Source organism: Gymnoscopelus microlampas (assembly GCF_963454915.1).
Source record: "Gymnoscopelus microlampas genome assembly, chromosome: 9".
Classification (NCBI taxonomy): Eukaryota; Metazoa; Chordata; class Actinopteri; order Myctophiformes; family Myctophidae; genus Gymnoscopelus; species Gymnoscopelus microlampas.
This window is the reverse complement of record NC_139946.1, coordinates 26330934-26350559: the sequence shown is the minus strand read 5'-3', so window position 1 is coordinate 26350559 and position 19626 is coordinate 26330934. Positions and strand designations below refer to the sequence as shown.

General features: G+C 41.9%; 3 protein-coding genes across 4 annotated transcripts in view; 2 read left to right on the top strand and 1 right to left on the bottom strand.

Annotated features, from left to right (window-relative positions):
- Positions 1 to 1796: 1796 nt before the first annotated feature.
- LOC311051483 (solute carrier family 25 member 32-like) lies at positions 1797 to 3053 on the bottom strand (the record flags this gene model as incomplete). The annotated part of the gene is made up of 2 exons (XM_084066062.1): positions 1797 to 2105; positions 2406 to 3053. 2 exons carry the CDS (start codon positions 3051 to 3053, stop codon positions 1797 to 1799), a joined length of 957 nt encoding a protein of 318 aa, XP_083922188.1.
- A 982-nt stretch (positions 3054 to 4035) lies between these two features.
- On the top strand, positions 4036 to 4296 carry LOC311052108 (signal recognition particle 9 kDa protein-like; the record flags this gene model as incomplete). Its single annotated transcript, XM_084066919.1, has 1 exon — positions 4036 to 4296. The coding sequence occupies one exon, from the start codon at positions 4036 to 4038 to the stop codon at positions 4294 to 4296; it is 261 nt and encodes an 86-aa protein (XP_083923045.1).
- Positions 4297 to 8318: 4022 nt separating this feature from the next.
- Positions 8319 to 19626, top strand: part of cyfip1 (cytoplasmic FMR1 interacting protein 1) — a 48434-nt gene continuing 37126 nt past the window's right edge. Inside the window, exons 1-6 of one of the 2 annotated variants that reach the window (XM_084067653.1) lie at positions 8319 to 8508; positions 12447 to 12519; positions 15557 to 15677; positions 16287 to 16376; positions 17187 to 17264; positions 17626 to 17727. In XM_084067653.1, the coding sequence (XP_083923779.1) occupies positions 15561 to 15677; positions 16287 to 16376; positions 17187 to 17264; positions 17626 to 17727 (387 nt within the window). In that variant the 5' untranslated portion in view covers positions 8319 to 8508; positions 12447 to 12519; positions 15557 to 15560. The remainder of the gene's footprint in view (positions 8509 to 12446; positions 12520 to 15556; positions 15678 to 16286; positions 16377 to 17186; positions 17265 to 17625; positions 17728 to 19626) is intronic. The other variant, XM_084067652.1, reaches the window with a different exon arrangement.

Here is a 19626-nt window from a genome sequence, read left to right as displayed (position 1 = left end):
ATGACATTACCAAAAATATATACAGAGAAAAGCTATATACACTGCTGCGACGGTATCCCCACATGTCATTGTCTTGTTTTTATTAAGTAGATTAATTTCAGTGACAAATGACCTTTTGTACAAGATTTATCACACACTGCAACTGACTGCACACTGCAATTGATTGAATGATTTATTGATTGAATATTTTATTAGTCAAAGATGTAAACAACACGGAAGTACAGTAACACTTGGCTAAAAGGATAACACAGGACTTGTTTCCATTACTGTGGTCCAGCGTCAATGTGTAAAATGGATCTTTAAACCAACACTCTGGATTGTGCAGTACAGACTAGACATACTGTACACTACATCTACACTAGTGCAGCACCTGGCATTCACAGGCAATGGAACTTTTGTTAAGGCACAGTACATTTTATTTTGCCATAATTGTAAATACAAGAAGTTCAAACTTTATTTATGCTCTGTGGTCTTATTCTTATCTTAGTATATTACTGCTCCTTTGAAAATAGTAACTAATATTGAAGTTAACTGTCAATAACTACAGTGTTGGTGTTTTGGTGATCCAGCTATTATATAGAATGAGCTATCCTGGCATGGCCAGATTATATGACTACGTCTGGTTTCCAGGTTAGAATTGAGCCCCTTCAAACTATCACTCGAAAGGCAGTACCAATAGGTTGTTGACCACATTGCGTGGAGTGGAAATGACAAAACATGGAGCTATTAACATGGAGCTATAAACTAGAGGTTTGGGCCGCACACCTACGTTGCACCGCCGATCCGACCGACCGATATGTCCAGTGTTGGGGCCGTTTGTCAGAGTACCCATTGTGCCCGTCTGTCTGTGTCCCTTTTGTGCCCATATATGGAGATCCCTGATGTTATCAGTATATGCCCATATATGGGCATATCAGTTGGATTGGCGGTTCTGGACAACTGGATATCTATATATGCCTATATATGGACATATCGGTCGGCTCGGTTGGTTATGGCCAACCACTTATCGGAAACTACTCGACGGCGGGCACCGCACTCCCTGGAGTCCTTGCTGATGTGTGCACCGAGTTCGGTCAGTCCCATATATGCACATCAGCACATGACCATATATGGACATTGTGTCGGATCTGTCGCTCTTAACAACCGGATCTCCATAAATGCTATATCAGGCTGTATCAGGTTTGTTTATGGTTATGTCTGAGTCAGAATGACATGGCCGTGGTCCACTGTCCGGCCCTCCCATTAGCCAATTTTAATGTAGGATGCAAGGTATACATACATGTACGGGGTTCAAGTCACTCAACGAACCCTGAGGCTTTGGTCGCAAGCACAGGGTCATTCCTATGTTCCCATTGTTGGGGTTAGACACGATTGGAGGTTGCGGACTAGCCGACACCAACTCAGGACTCCTGGACCACTGCCTCCTATCCAGCATCAGGGTCTGGAACTCTACATGCATACATGTGTTGCTGGCTCCACTTTCCAGGCAAGTGCCCCTCGGACCTTCAGATCCTGAAGTGTCACTGGTTGGGAGTCTCAGGGCATACAACTGCACGGTTTGGGTTTGAGGTTTCGTTATTGTGTACAGGTACATAAGAGTTAAGTTATTTTGTTAGGAGTTAGGAGCTGGGTTGGGATTAGGGGTAAGGGTGGACCCTGGGAACAGATAGTATGCTCCCCTTGGTGATGGCCTCCACCCCCAAGAGACCCGCTGATGCTTTCCATCTTGAGTTGCCCCGAGATAGTCATAACCCACAGCACCTCGATTTGGCGCAAGGAACAAGCTGTCTTTGTCCTCATTTGGACTGGCCCAGCAGGAAGTGTGTTACCTTCTCATATACTATGAATATGATACAACAGGCTGGAGTGACAGAGATAATGTTGGGGATTACACCTTTGTAGAACCCTCTAGCGCCCTCGTTCCTCCATGTCCTTCTGATGACATCGATAACCCCATTGTATGTATTGTGCTGGTCCTGTAGACGAACTTGCACCACCTGGTATGGGTATGTTGTAGCCACAGCAAATATTTTGGATAATGCGGCCATTGTGATATTTTCCAATGGACTCAACTGCCTATCTGAAGGCATTTTGTAATATGTTCTCTTAAAGGGGAAATCCACCCATTTTCAATATTTAACTATGTCATTAATATAGCATAAAGGAGTTGTGTGGAAATAAGAAAAAAGTTCCCCCCTTTTCTTTTTGCCTTGAACTGGAGGATTGATTGTGAGTTTAACATTGCAAATTACAACGTGATGACTCATCATGTTGTAATTTGCAATGTTAAACCCACAATCAATCCTCCAGTTCAAGGCAACACAGAAAGGGGGGAACTTTTTTCTTATTTCCACACAACTCCTTTATGCTATATTAATGACATAGTTAAATATTGAAAATGGGTGGATTTCCCCTTTAAGCTCCTCATAGGCCATTAACTGCATTGCTCCTTGAAAGGTTCCAAACAGAGCAGGGACATACCCCCTGTATAGACCTGGCACTCCCTCTTGGCGGTATATCTTTACCAGAGCATCAACCATGCCCTTGTACTGTTTACTGGATGGGTCACAATTGTACAGAAGCACCAACCGAGTCTTGGTTACATAGATTGGGTTGGTTAAGGTAGCAGTCACCATACCTGCTTCAGCTGCAGACACTAGGTGATCTGTGGCACTCAGCTCTGTTTGACGTCCTTCTTGTGTGTATGCTTTGATTGCATTATAAAAGAAAAAGTAGAGTCCCCACGATGTCCCAGCAGCACACACGCTCGGGGTCACTCCTTGGTAGAGTCCTCTCAGTCCCTGCTGTTGCCAGACACTCTTCAAACAGTGCAAAATGCTGTTGTATTTGGGTCTTAATTCCAGCCCGTCACTTACAGCAAATCTGAGTTTGGCCAAATCCAGAGGATGTAACATCATTGTTGACACCACTCCTCCACTGAGACCTGCGGCCAGGTTCTCCAACCTCACATGGTTCAGCATTTTACGGACAGGACCTGCTGGGAAGAGCTTGGACCCCTGGGAACCTGAAGGTCCTGTAGGAGCAGAGTTCATGTTCAGCTGATAAGTTAGCTAGCTGAGAGGTTAGTTGTGGGGAAACCCAGTAGACTAGTGTAGTGAACAATCTTATTCAGCAGCAGACACATGGTAAAATGCCGTTAGAACATTGTCATGGGAACGTCAGCTACACCGTTGCAGAAAACAGCTGAAAATGTGCCCTTTGCATGTTCGGTGGGCAGTGATCTATGACGTCAATATTATGTCAGCTAGTCAACTCCATATTTGGGCAAAGAATGATATCACTCAGTCATCTCCCTATACGCAAATCAGGGTGGACAGTGGACATCCATATATGGGCATAAAGACACACACATCCGCATGCAGACATTCAGTGGAACTGTGATGTCAGTACCCAGAGTACTTAGTGCAGTACCTGTCCTGTACAAGATTATTAGGAGGCAGGTCTCTATGACGTCATATGACGCACCAACTTTGGTGCGTCAGAGATATCCGTATATGGGCATAAAGGGCCACAGGCACGCATAAGAGTCAATAACTGTTGTCAGAGTACTTGGAGGCCAGTAATGTCAGTGATGCACCAAAATAAAAGGGATTGTGATTGATGGCTATTATATGATACAACTATGGATGCAGTAAAAGCATTAAAGAGCTGGTAAATGAAATACAATGGGTAACAGATAAATCATGGAAAGAGTAGAGCATAAAAGAAATTCACAATAATAAAACAAACTGATAAAATAATAAAACTAGAGAGGTTCATGCACACAGTGGAGTGCATACTGTATCTCCACCAGGAAGTGTATGATGTCAGTCATCCTATGACATACAGTATCTGACGTATGACTCCATATTTGGGCAATGTTTCAGCATCCGACTACCATTGACATTATAAAGTTTAAGTTAAATAGGCTCACACTGCTGCTGATGTGGTGTTCTGATGTTAGTGATCCTGAGTAACAGATTGAAACAGAGTTTTAAAACAGTATATAAAATATATTTCTGTTTAATTGAGACCATGCCTTGCTATCAGACCTGGGAGGAGTTCTCTCATGCAGCTGAGAAACTATATTTGGCAGATCCCATGAAGGTCAGAGTGGTTATGAAGTACAGACACTGCGACGGAAACCTATGCATCAAAGTAACCGACGATGCTGTGTGTTTACAGTATAAGACAGACCAGGCACAAGATGTAAAGAAGATCGAGAAACTCCATGGCAAACTTATGAGGCTCATGGTGTCCAAGGAGACACACCAAGGTGACATGGAGACGGACTGAAAGGTTCTGGGAGTCTGGTCTTCTACAACACCTGGACTGAGATTGAAAGCTGTTGTTGAGACACAAAACGTTGGATTGGAGATGAGAGTCAGAGAGACAAGGTATCGGGATACAATTTTGGATGGGAATATTGTGGATGGGAGAACACTCAGCAACCTATGCTGATTCATTTAGGGATGTGATTTTCGTGTTTGTTTTGGGGGGCAAATGACATTTTTCCCCCCAAAATGTAATTTGTTTTCGTGACACATGATTATTCATTTTCCCCTTTCTGACATTTTCATTACATCCCTACCTATAAATAAAAAAACATCACGTGGATGCACCTGGGACTTACCATCAGTGTTGTAGTCTGGGGTCATCGGGTGTTTCGGGTCTCGCAACATACACCCTCGCCCAGGTGACCCAGGCGGGGTTGACCCCGACTTACGTCCCAGTAGCTACCCACGGTCAGTCCTCTTAGGGAAAGACAGGGCCCCTCAGTCCGCTCCTCCGGGACTACTCTGCCGGACAGGGCCCCTCAGTCCGCTTCTCTGGGACTACTCTGCCGGACCGAGGGAGGCTCTGGCACAGGGAGGGACTAGGCTCTGTGGATGGCCTCCTGTCCGGGCACCTCCTTCGTCTCACCAGGTCCAGGACCTGAGCGTTGCACCAGACTCCCCCTCTCCAAACATTTCACTCCGGCATGATGGTGTCTTGGGCCGTGGTGGTACAACAGGCTCCACTTGCGGCCTCACCGTGGGTTTGTTGGGCTTCTTCCTCACGGAAGACACAGGCTGGGGCGCCAACCCATACTGCTCCCGGGTGCCGTCTACATTTCGGCCGTCAACCGTCTCTCCGGTCGTCACCAACCTTTTCCTGGTTGTCAATGTAGTCTATTCCTATGAGCCACACAAATAGAATAGGAATAGGTATAAATATAAATAGAATAGGTACTAATACCTGTATTAGTAGCAACATCAGTGTGGCAAGTAGAACATTTGGGGATAGGCCGCTATGGATGGAGAAGTGTAAGGGGTCTAAGGAATCTTGGGTGCAGTGCGTAGCTGCTTCCTTACATACAGACTGAACTCCTTCAATCCTTTATAAGAGCTTGCTTTTATTTTCAGTTTTAAGGTGGACTTTAACCCCCAAAAAAGACAGACCCACATTGCCCACATTTGGAGTCCATCGTCATAGATACCTCATAGCTGACTGACGTCACAGAATGAAGTTGAGTAGTTTTCTGTATTTTCCCATCGATCACACATCGAGCACTCGTAGAGAGCATGCAGATCAGCTATTTTCAAAACAATTGGAAAGTATAAAATAGAGCTTTAATGTTTTGGGCTATTGTGCTACCAGTTGTATACAGGGTCTCTTGGCCCGATCAACAGCATCATGGATTCTGCCAAGTATCAGGATAGCCAAAAATGTCACCGCCTCTGCCAGGAAACTTGCCTGCAGGTGGACCTTTCAGCAACACATAAATAAATGGTTTTGTGAACACAGAGTAAAGGTTCTGCAAAGGCCATCGCTGTTTCCACTCTATGGTCCTAAACCCAATAGAAAACATATGGTCTGAATTGAAAAGGGCTGTTCATGAACAGAAACAAAGGATATCGAGGATCTTGAATGATTCTTTCAGGCAGGATGGTCCAAGATCCCTCAAACAGTGAGCTCTGATTTGATCAAACATTACAAGAATAAACTCCATGCTGTTATTCCAAATTCAGCCAATTCAGCCAGAGTCATCGTCATGCTCAAAACAAAGCGACTTGGACAGTCCTGTGCCATCAGGCCCCACAACCAAACCTGACCTCCCTATGTTCTGTTGTCCTTAATAGCTCCTGCTTAAAGGACTTCACCCATTTTGATCTTCATATAATTGATCCTCCTCACTAATGCTCATTTAAGATGGTACCAGTGCTGTCTACTTCACAGTTCAGAAACCTGCCTACTAATGACAACATTATTAGGCAGGTTTTGTCATTTTAAACAAGACAAGATTTCGAAACGCGGTAGTTTCTATTATCTTGGAATCCCCATCCCCATCGATGATGTCATTGGTTGGCTGGTTTCTGGACTGCCCATAGTCCACCAATGAGATGCAGAGTGAGTCTAAATTGTGCCATCCTATATGATGAGCATTATTAAGGACCAATTATACTGTATGAAGATATGAAGATAAGGTTGAAATTGGAACTCCATTACGTTCCGTATGGCTGACACTGATCATATATCAGCCTCATAGTCATATCTAGTGTTGATAGCCTGTGCATATATCCATTCATAGGTGATATATGTACACTATTCATGCATATATTCACTGGTGATAGAATATACATTTATACTTATATTTTTTGATAGAATATACATATATACAGTATGTTTAGTCAGACCAAGTGCAGATGTCCAGACTCTAAGTCTGTCTTTTATTTTTGATTTATCCTCTTACCTGTCCTGTACCTATCCTGGGTTTCATTCCTACTGCTGTTGTTGCTATCACACCTGCATATCTCTACAGGGATCAATGAAGGAAGTAAATACATATCACTTTTGTACAATTATGAGGTAGGCTACTTCTATTTACAGTATTTCCATTTTGTGATACTTTGATTTGATTTATTTAGCACAATGTAAAAACAATACAAAAAACAGTACACACAATATAAAAAGAAAAGTGCCAGGAGGAGGCAGAGAGCCCAAAGGGCTTATACGAGGCCTCTACCTATGTATAACACAATATTAATAGAACATGATTTGTAAACAAAATAATAATAATAATAATAATAATTAAAATACATTTACAAATAACATGATTGCAGTATAAAAATGATTAAATTAAACATGATTGAAATACCTGATTATCCATGACAAGATTACTGATAATAATTAGCCAACATGGTTGACATATCAGATTTTACAGGATGTCAAATCCATAGAGCAACCAAGCAAACAAGGAATAGAGAAGAAAAATGTAAAAAATAAACCCCCCAAAAACGTTATCAGGGAATGTGTGATAATGGATGTGACATTATGTGACCTGGTCAATCAGAACATCCTTCAATTTGTTAAATAAAGTGAAGAAAGTTGTATACCATTAGGCCTAGAATACCACTTTACTCCACTTCATCTCACAGGCAATGTTGTACCACAACAATTGTTTGACAGCTTAAGTTACTATACTTAGGCTACTTGGCAGATTTAGATTATTATTACAAAACATCCATTAACTGATACATTAATATGATGTCCCCAGCAGCACATTAAGTAATTAAAATCAGCCCCACTTTTTCCAGCTGCAACATTAAAGTGATGAACACATTATTGCATTAGCCTTCTAACGGCCATTCTGCAAGTATATTTTGATGCCAATAGGCTACTGTAATACAATTTTTTTGAATACATGAATTTTACTTAACAGAGTATTTTTACATTGTGGTAGGCCTATTGATTTTTGAAGTAAAAAAAAGTACCTCCACCACTGATCTTATCTAAATGATCATTGAGTGAAAAAGAAGAACTTAAAAACTTTCAAAACACGTTTTGTTTTCAATATAATATTGATTGATTGAATGTTTGATTGATTGATTGATTGACTGATTGAATACTTTTAAAACCCAAGAAAGCACTATGGCTTGTTTCCATTGGGGTCCATGTGGATTCAATACATTGAAACATTTAATGACAAACAATAATATACAATACTATGCGAAAACATCATATAAACGAGTAGTAATAAAACATACAAATATGTACAGTAAATACGTATGGTTTTAAACAGCATAAAAACGAGCGCCTTCGTTGTAAATTCCTTTGATATTGTACCTATATTATTCCACACGTGCATGCATGCCCCTAGTGGAGGAGCTGTGTGCCGCAGCCAGTCAAGCAGCAGCTGAGCTGTGATATATTTATTACTCTCCGCCCGTCCGACGGTGCCGAAAACAACCGATCTACAAGCTCACAACGCGTCACCTCAGCGACGCGTTGTGAGCTTGTAGATCGGCTGTTTTCGGGGTTTCCTGTGGCTCGGCGGACAGGAACTTCCCTACGCTCTGCCGCAGCCTGCCTGCCCGCCCATGATAACATCGACCGAAAGGGAAGGGAAGATTCCTCTGCGTCCGACTGCATAACTTTGGAATTAGTCCCACGTTCGGATATATTTGAACATTAATGGCGTTTATAGACCTATAAACGACACCGACAGTCCCTGGAAAACAACTCCGGGTAAGTTAGAATTGATTTGGTATGTTTGGGGGGTTCAAACTCCCGTGTGAGTGACTAACTACAACAGAGGAGTTGTATAGTAGGAAAAGTTGTTTCTTTTTTGGGTGTTGTCTTGTTTCTGTACAACGCCGCGTCGGTTCGTTCTACTGACTTATTTTAACGTGTTGTCGTTTTAAATTGAGTGCTTTGGTGGTTTGAACATGGACGTCAACGTTTAGTTTCTGCTTTTGTTGTGGGAGGAATGGATGGAAGTCGGTTCCAACAACGCCAATGAAGCCACTTCCACAGGCCCGACTAGTGGGTGACTAATCTCAGGCCACGGTGTTGTACAGCGAGGATTATCATTTATATACCACTACCGTATTCAGTGGCTTTACGCTACAATATGCTGCTGCGCTCAGGTAATGTTGTTTAAATGTTGTGTAAGTGTGCTATATAAGATCACAACACTGACATTAAATTGGTTTATTTATTCCAAGTAAATAACTACACTAGTGGGAACCCAACCCACCAGGTAATGGTATGCACGCATCCCCCAATGTAACCCCCCACCCACATATTGAGTTGTGACCCCGCCTACCACGGAAATAAATTGGTTAATAAAGCTTTTATTCAAGTCAGTTAAATCTAAGGGGTAACCGAATGCAACATTCAGTAATTGACACCTGTTTTTTTTTTTTTTAAATCAGTGAAGTCTTCCAATTATATTATATAAGTCCAGTTCTGATACATTTTTCACCTTTTCATGGAAATCCATTGAGAATGAGAGGTCTCTTTTGGAATAGTGCCCTGTAAAAGGAAATAAAGTAATCCAGCTTCAAACTGTCCTGATATTTGCTCCTTCCATAAATGATATGTTATATGTGTACATGTACTGAAGGCAGCTTTGTTGTGGTTCGAGGAACCTTCAACACAACCCAATCTGGTATTTCTGAGACGGAAGCCTGGTGAGATACCCTTGTATATCTTTTGATATTTACTATCTAGAAGTGAAAATCACTTTATAAATAAACAGAGTAATATCATGCACAGGAATTTCACCCTACTGAACTATATTGTACAATGATGAGTTTGAGAACCATCTCTTGTAACAAAGTGCAGTGAGTGCACTATGATATTGTATCCAGGGATGTACTGATTGAGGCATCATGCATATATAAAATGTCTCCATAATCAAACATCAGCATGATTGTAGCTTGCACAATCCTCTTCCTGTGCTATAATGAAAAACATGATCTCTTTCTGTGAAGAGTAACCAGATTTTTGATGTGATTGTCTCTGATAGTTTGACTATATGGGTTTTAAAAGACAAATCCTGATCTACCCAGTTAGATAATATTTGTATGATGCAACCATTAGAGATGATATGGAGGCACTTCTTGATTTTGAGTTGAGAAAACCATATATTTTGTTTTATCCACATTTAGAGCCAATCTAAGACCAGCTGCTAGATCTTGCTGAATAATATTACAATTAAAAGCAGATTGTAGATACATACTGTATATATGAGAGACAGACTTCTTCGCATAGCTAAAGGTGTTTATTAAAGTTGGACTGGAATTCCATTCCATTGCTGGTTATTGAAACAAAGTACCGACAGCACAAATGAACTAAGCTTGTCACATTACAATTACACACTATATAACCTACTATATGCTATATGTTGAAGTCATGCTTCCATATCAGCCCATTTCAACATGAACACAACCCTGTCATGTTCATATTAGTGCAGCATCATTCCAAACTGTTTTCTATCCCTTACCTCGTATCTCCAAGTTGGAGGAGATAAGTGAAGAATGGGTTAAGATGTCTTTAGCATTGCACTGATAGATAATGACCATAAGTAAAGACAGCACTTTATTTTTGCCAATATACAATAATGCATGTGATTTTGTAAGGTAGTCGTATCTTAATGGGAGTATACTGTATTTGTACACTATCAAATAAAAGAGATTACAGTTATTACATAACTGAGAAGCATTGCGTTGAGACAATCATGTAACTTTCTATAATTGGTTCTCTCAACCGGTCTAATTTGGGACCAAAATTTGGTGACCTGGATACATAATATCCCTCAATTAAAAGCTGTTCTTTGTCAGAATATCTCACAATGACCCAATGTTGTGTCCTGCTGGTTGCAGAACACCGGCTCATTGAACATCCTCCAATGACAGAGATGTATTCTTTTCATGATCATTGGGTGTCATGTTGTCTCAGAGGAAAGAAGGGATTTCTTTCCCCATATGGTTTTATGGGGACACACCCTGCATCCATCACCACCATCATGGGTGGGACACATCTTCTATCCATTCCCTGTCATTTGCTCCATTGGGCTGAATGCTGTATGAGGCTTGTTAAAATGTTCAAGTGAAGCAGTGGAGACTGGTGTCATTGGGATATTACGACACCGTGTGTTGTGTTGACTAAGGATGGTTGTGAGAGTCTAGTTACTTGACTCTAGTATGATGTTTAGGAGATTATAGGGATATACTTAGGTTACAGAAATTGTGACATGGACTTCCATGCTTCTATGTTCTGTACTGAGAATTCAATTGCCTTTGTCTCAGCTTAAAAACTGATTTGTTCGTATTCTATCAAAGTAAGAGCATATTTAATGGAAGGTGTATGATTGATAAAAGATGAAGATCAAATTTGTGAAAATATTCAACCCCTTTTGAATGAAAATTGAAACGGAACATTTTAGTGCTTGTTCATGTGATATATTACTCAGATAACATCTTAAAATTGTAGTCTACTACTTTAACCACTTAAACAATATACTTTGTTGACCACACCCAGAGGTCTATCCTTGTCCTGCTGCTTTTGTCCCTCTACAGTACACCAAAGACAAGAAGCTCACGACGATCTGTTGGCCTATTTTCACTGAATTTTGGTCCATTATGACGTCCAAAATATGGACGTTAGAGTTCAAGTGGTTAACAGTCAGTGTTTTCCCAAGCCAGTAGCTGAAGGTATGCGGAACATTTTGGGTTCTCAAAATGCATATGTATGCTCAAACACAAAGTCTTATATCTTATATAGTACATGTGCACAGTAATAATCTGTATAGTTTACATATGAATTGTCTCCAGATTTAGGAAAATGTCAGTCACACGTCATCAACTAGTGATGGCACAGATGGCATCCTGCTTGAGAGCATTTGAGCATTATATCAAATGCATTTAAGCATTGATATAATCTTTTTTTTCTTTTTTTACAGAAAAAAATCATACTGTGGAGGTCGGATTTAAGCGGTGGCGGCCCGCCATTGTTTAATGCATATAGGGGAAACACTGACAGTTTTTTTTTAACACTTCTCTTTTTGTTGTACTTGCTAGAAATCGTTCCCCTGTCCCATTGACCTTACTTGGTCTTAGGGTGTGAGTGTACCAGAACTCTTGACAACAGTAAATGTTGATCAGCGGTGACACTGATCACACTCATTGTTAGGTTTAGGCATGGGTTTGCGTCGAGTTGAGGTCGGGCTAATGATGTGGGTGGTTAGAAACTGAGATCGGGTGACCTCAAACCCCAGTTTCGGAGCGAGTAGAAATTGTGCACCTGTAATGTTGCTGGTTCATGAGCCACAACCATTTTTTACTGTACTCTTATCAATCAGATCATCACTGTATGTGGTCACATCAGGGCTACGGTTTAGGAAGAGTAAATTCTGTTGCATTGGGGAGGGTGTAATCAATGTAATCGCTAAGCAGTGATACTAAATTAAGTATTTGGCTACATAGTTTCCAAAACTATAGGCTACAGCAAGCATCTTATAATGTAGCCTAAAAGAAATGACCAGAGATGACACGTTGTCGTGTGGCTGCCACTTTCACACATCACATAATATTTTGAAACCAATAATAAACCCGATATTCTGCAAATATATCATAGCCTATTTTTTGTTTTTGTTTTTTTCTTCACACTTGCTCTTGCAGATGGGTAAACTACTTCCTCTTCAGTGCCATGCTGTTCCTGAGACACAAGTAAAGGGCAGAAAAGAAAAAAATGGTGAAGCTGTGTTTTGTTTATCACTGTTGCAAGTGCAACCACAGAATTTGAGCTAGGCCATATTGGTGGAAAGTCTGCAGAATGTTTTGTTGTTTTTGTTGGTGTTAAGCTATGTGAGCCATATCACAGGCATTATTATAAGAAATCTGGAATAGTAGGAACAGTTAAATTCTTTGTAGCAAAGAGCCTGACAATTAGCATAGTCTTTATCTATGCTACCAGACACAATGCAACAGGGTATCTCAAGGCATAGGCAGCGTAACCTTACCACAGCTGTGTCTGTGTTTATTCTCATATTATGACACTGCACGCCTGCTGTGTTATTATTTTCCTTGCATCATTCCACTGTGTTGATGCAAGTCAACCATTAACACCACCACAGTGAGCGGTGAGCATATTAGAGAGGGTTGCATAGCATGTGTGTGTGTGTCTTAAGGGGGGCCATTGAGCCACTTCAAGAACAGGCTACAAAGAGATGCAGCAGAGGCATTTAAAGTCTGCAGACGAGGCGAGAGACACCACACACATCATTGGTTCTTTATGTTCTGTGACTATTAATTTAATATAGGAAAAGGACTGTTGACTAACTAATAAACACCAACACATGGTCAGTAGTTAGTTAGTGTTTGCAACTAAAGCCGCATTTTACTGTATGGTGGTGGTGTGTTGTGTGTTTGCCCTCAAGTCAGTACACCTAGGCTTACTTAGGCCAATTTAAGCTGCTTATGGATTCATTCTGGAGGTAGCCATGTAAACCAAATGGCTTACTTTAGTGGACCAAACAGCTAATATGCTGTCATTACTTAAAGACTAATGACTTTCCTCCTTTGGCCACAGTGTCTTTGCTCTCTCTGACTTCATGAGAAGGACACAGCTGTAGACTTTGCAGTCTTAAGAGGAACTGTGTACTGATGACTGAACAATAAATAAGTCACAGGCCAGGGGATCCCTTCCCCATTTTCTAAAGGACGTATCCTGTCTGCAGAACTAGAGCTGACCCATAGGCTAAACAGAACGTGTAATATTTGTTATCTCAGCAGGCATGACACTTGTAGGCTAGCTTTCAATTTCTATGTATTTATCTGCACAGTTTTCATAGACTATTTTTGTAGTGTCTCTCTCTACTTGCAGTACATACAGTGGGCTAATTTAACAAGGAGGGTTTGATTTCAGTGCTGACCATCCATGTCCCTCTGTGCTCAGGTTTTTGTCACATGCTGTCTCTTTTGTGTTAGTGTATATGACTCATACTTTGCTATTTTGTAGCATGAAGGCAGGTTTATTTCCTGTTTGATAAGTCGCCTGTTGGCTCCACACCATTGATCAGACAGTGTCAGCATGAAGACTGCTTAATATAGCCGTTTCCATTTGGCTTGCTTCTCTTTCAAAAACTGTTAGTTTCACAACGAACTTCAGAGAAACATTAACCGCACTCCCTTGTCTCTGACTTATCTCAAGCACCACTGGACAGATCGGTGTAAAACTTTGCATGCACACTCCAAGTACGAAGTAGGCCCACATTTTCTAATTGGCCTCATGGTGGCGCTATAAGAGGTAACATCACGATTTGGCCTATAACTCTTGACCGGAAGGTCATACAATAAAAATATGTTTACCCCTGGATTCCTTGGATCATGACGCAGCTCCCTATATAGGCCTTGTCCATTTCTGCCTTACAAGATTGTCCGCCATATTCCGCGTTCTTCAAAACACGATACACATCACACAGAGGGGCCTCTAAACAATGCACAGCCTAAAGCAATTTAATTCCCAGCCACAAGGGGTGCCACAAATACTACAAATGTCACTGATGTTTGCCGAAATGTGATTTTGTCCCCCCCACCAAATTCGGCACCACAAATGTTCTTGTGAGTCATGAGACAATGACTGTCAAATTGGGTTTGCTTCTCCATACCGTTTGCCTATAATTGCCTTAAAAAATGTGTGGGTGTGTCCCACATCTGTGTATATGAATGTGACTGTGCATGCACAATTGTGTTGCATGCCGGTGTGCTGATGTTCCTGTCACAGTAATGCTTCATATAGAAGGGCTGGGCGATACAACTTCAAATCAATATCACGATTATTTTAAACTTTTGCCTCGATTACGATTATTACAAAAAAATGTGAAAATGACAGATCTACAAGCTCGCAACACATCGCTACACGTCACATTGAGCTGGTAGAGCGGCAATGTTCATGATTTTTGTATGGCACCATTGTACAACGAAGTATCAGACTAACAGATTTAGTGGATTTTAAAGAAAATGATGATTTGTGTCGATTTGTGTTGATAAGGAAAAAAATCCCCAAAAACTTCTTGCTTCTCGGTTATACGTCGGTTATTGGTTCTATCATGGTTTCGGAGTATTTTCGGTTAATTGCCTAGCCCTATCATAGTCAGAAATGTCTCCCCTCCTTTCCCTGCTCTGTGTCCTGCCAGCCTGCTCTTTTGTAGCAGCAGACCTTGCCTGACCTCCTGGGACTGTGTACACAGCCGCCCCCACAGTCCCTTTGTTGTTACCAGTTACCAGTAGCCGGTGCTCGCCTGAGCCACTGTACGTTATGTGTTTTGGAGCATTCCCTCTATCAGCAGGCTGCAGTAGTGATAGAATGTGTGCCAATTGCCAAAGCATGCTGCTGCCTCACTTTAACAGCATCATCGACATTAAAGCTTCCATGTGCAATTCAATAAAAAAGCCCTTGGTCTGGGTTCATCAAGTGTGCGATTAGATTTATTTATTTTATTTAACCTGTATTTCCTGTATGTTTTGAGTTTATTTTTTGGGGGTGATAATTCAATCTGCAATTTTTTTATTTGATGGATTGCACTGGAGGAAGCTTTTACGTATCTTCATAAGTACCAAATTTTGATTTTGAATGCTTCTGTGGAAAATCCAATAAACACTAAAGTTTAAAATAAATAAAAAAGTGTGCGATTTGATAGGAGTTCTTATTTGTGGCGCAAAATGGGATGACTGATGCTTAACCGCTTTTCTGTTGTTTTCTTTCTTTTTTTAAATGAATGCCCTTACAGCAGAATGACGTCCTCGGTGACTTTAGAAGATGCCCTGTCCAACGTGGACCTGCTGGAGGAGCTTCCACTCCCCGACCAGCAGCCTTGCATCGAGCCCCTGCCCTCCTCGCTCATATACCAGGTAGGCCACTCACTATTATTACATAATCGCCTAATGGCAATTATTTGAGATAACAGATTTTTCTATTGTTTATTACTTTAGTTATATTTTCAAAATTTGTGGATTTACAAGCTTGAAATGAGATGGTAGATCGGCATTCTTTTTGTTTACGAAGCCTAGTAAAAGCCAAACAGAAATATAAATGTTCTTCATAATGTTAATCGCAATTATTTGAGTGTCAAGTAAAATTTCATAATCGTGACAGCCATAATACCAGGTACACACAGCTCTACTCAGTGCTCACTCATATACCAGGTAGACAGAGGATTTGTACCACTTTATTTAGCTGCAGTCACCACTTATGATTAGGAAACCCCACAGAATTTGAATCTGTTGCTTTTGATAGTAAGCGTTAGATGGCATTAGGTTAGGAAACATTACACTAAATCATTAGACAAGAAATGGCTGAGATAGATTGCATTGTAGAAATGCAATGTCCCTCTGTATTCGTAGTTTTATAACAGGAATTCTACAGTATCAATAGAGTGGTTTAGCTTTGTATGTGCATGATGTTGGCATCCATACTTTGTTTGTGCATCCATAATTGAATATGATCTTTCATCTCTACAGCCAAATTTCAACACCAACTTCGAGGACCGCAATGCCTTCGTCACTGGCATCGCCAGATACATTGAACAGGCCACAGTCCATTCTAGCATGGTAAAGTAGAAAGATCTCTTTTGCTGAGAAATTACCTCATTTATTTTCTTCCTCTTAACTTTCAGTTCTTGCTCCCAGCTCATTAAGGACCTGGGAAAAACTCAGAACACCAGAACAGGGACAAAAGCTCAGTAGAGAAAATGGGTATGGATAAGCATTTCGTTGAGTGAAGAGGCTTGACTATCCCCTGTGAACATTCGGACCCGGCTCGCGGACAATTGGGTGCTTTGGCAATTATTGCAGGAATGGTACTGCTTTGTGTCTAATTAGTGAGGGATAATTGCAGGTTTAGAGCCAGGGTCTCAATCAAACAGTACTTTGTATGCGGCCTGGGCTGTTTTGAAAGCATTGGAGCGCTGCCCTGCCGCCCTCTGAGAATAAATGACTCGCACTGGAGGCAATGGGCCATACACACTTTCTTGTGTGTATGTGTGTGTGTGTTTGCACGCACGCGCAATAGGGCTGCCAACAAATATTCCAAATTTCAACCTTTATTCAAATTGTAACAATAAATGGACACTTGAATGTGAGGATTACGGTTCAAATAAAAAACGTCACTGGTATACAAGTGCATGTTTGTGTTTAACCACTTGAACCCCAGCATCCATATTCTGGGGGGAACATTCGCCAAAAATAGCAGACCAAATAGCAGATCTCCAAAATTGCAGATCTACAAGTGCAGGATCAAGATCTACAAGTTGCAACTCAGGTCCATTTTACTTAGAGGGTTTAAGTGCTTAAAAATGTTTGAAAAATCACAGTTGCTTACTTTTTAGTCATGCATTGATTGTGTTTGTGTCTTTGAATCAGAATGAGATGTTGGAGGAGGGGCAGGAGTATGCAGTGATGCTCTACACATGGAGGAGCTGTTCACGTGCTATACCACAGGTAAACGGCACTGTCTGTCATCTGCTAGTCCCAGGACCATTATACGTGTGATAACATCCAGTGGAGATAAATGGTGCATTTATCTAGCGTCTTTTCCTAAATTCACCCACCCACACACCGACAGCAGAGGAAACCATGCAAGGCACCAAACTGCTTATTGGAAGCAGTTAGGGATTCAGTGTTGGTGTGTGAGATCAGCTATGTGTTACTTTTAGATTCACCTACTGTAAGATGTATTAAACATAAAATGACCTGGACAGGCTTGGCCAGATATTGCATAATAGCGATATGGAACAAAGCCTTTCTTAAGCAAGCCTTTCTTCATTTTCACTCATCACCTCACTCCCTCACCGTCTCTCAGGTTAAGTGCAACGAGCAGCCTAACAGAGTGGAGATCTATGAGAAGACCGTAGAGGTGCTGGAGCCGGAAGTCACCAAGCTGATGAACTTCATGTACTTCCAGGTAACACCGTCTACCGTCCACCCTTCACTCTCTGAAGTCAGTCCAACTACCACTTGGTGTTTGGTTGACATAATACAGGTTGGGCTGGGCGATAGATCAATTATTTAGATATGATAGAGATTGTAGTGAATCCTAGGATATAATAACCAAACATGACCTTGTCTCTGTTTCACAAAATAAAATAAAAGGATTTGAGTAAATAATAAAGACTTATAAAACACTAGAGTTTCGGGGGGCTACGCCCCCCTCAACCCCAGCCGCGCACGGGGCCCAGCCGTGTGTATATTGGGGGACCCAAATCGCCGGAGTGAAACTGTGGAAAATTGTTTTTGAAAAAGGAAAAAATTTGAAGAAATAATATTTGTTATGTTTCAGGGGGTCCACAGGGGGTCCGCGGACCCCCTGATGGTCCACTGACCCCCTGTGGAGTGTTGGGACGCGCGGGGACACCCCTGGAACATTGCGGACCATTTTTTTTTTTTTTTTTTTTTCATGAAGGTGGTTGCTTGTTTCTGGCGCAGGCTGTGCAAACCTGGCAACCCAGCGCATGCTGCCGCACGTTTAAGTGGCGTAGCGTCATGAGGGTCAGTGGGGCCGTGGCTCGGTCAGTGAAGACCCTGTAGTGCGGATGATATGTGGCATAGAGGGGCAGATTGTAAATCCACAGAGGAAACATCCGTGGGCTACCATTGGTTCAGCGATGTGTGCGGTCGCCCTGCGGCCCCTCCTCCTCCACCAATGTGCAGTATTGAGAGCCCTGACGTCAGAACAATTGGAGCGATGGGCACTGCACTGTGGTTGGTTAGGGTACACCTAGGGCCCAGGTAGAACCCAGTTAAAGCCTGCATGGGCAAACCCAGTTAGGACCCGCCTTGGTCCCACATAAACATGGCTAGTTGGGGCCCACCTAAGGGCCAGGTAGAAGCTACTTATAGCCTGCATGGGCATCGCAGTTGGGACTGAAGTGGATGCCGCTGACATAGCTGACATGGGGTCCATATGGTTTAGCCCACCTTGAAACCATATGGGAACTACGCTGGCATGCTGGCTGTAATGCAAACGCTGCATCATACCTGCAGTGTGTAGTTTGATGTTGTGTGTGTAGCAGATATACCTGCAGTGTGTAGATCAATGTCCATAGGAAAGTCAATGGCCAGCAGTGTTTTTTTTCCCCAGCAGAGTTTCTAGTGTGTCTGTGTCTCTCTGGAAGAGGTTGCACATGAACTCTGCAGCCGCACTGAGGCACTCCAACACAAACACTCTGACATTAAGCTGCTTCACACAACAAACATCAGCACCACGCTGCTGTTTGTCCAAAAGACACAATATCTGCTCTCCCACCAACGTCATGTGTTCATTTATCGACAGCCGTACAGACTCCTTTTGACACATTTTACGTCGTTTATCCAGCTCTCACTGACTCTCCACATCGGGCTGTTATTTTGCTGCGATCAAGTCAACGATGTGAGAGATTAGCTATCACAGACGGACGGACAGGGGGTGAAACATAGTGTTGCGCCATGCCTTTCGGCCTGGCGGAGACAATAAAAAACCGAAAGTAAAGGAAATGGCCATTTCTGCAACAGAAGTAGTCAATAAACTATGCTATGAAAACATGGGCCACATTGGCAAAGAATGTAAGAAAGAGGCAATCATGTAGAAAATAGCCGATCTCCAAGCTTACAAAGCCTCTGAACGTGAGGCGTTTCGAGCTTGTAGATCGGCTATTTTCACAATATTTACTTGTGGAACGGAGTCAAACAGAATGGGGGGGTCCCAGATCAAGTACGTGTATTTGGGGGGGGGGGGGGGGGGGGGGGGGCGGCGTGAAAGGGTTGATAAACACTGCTCTAATCGGAGCGAAATTATCTGAAATTACTACATGACCATAATGCAGCC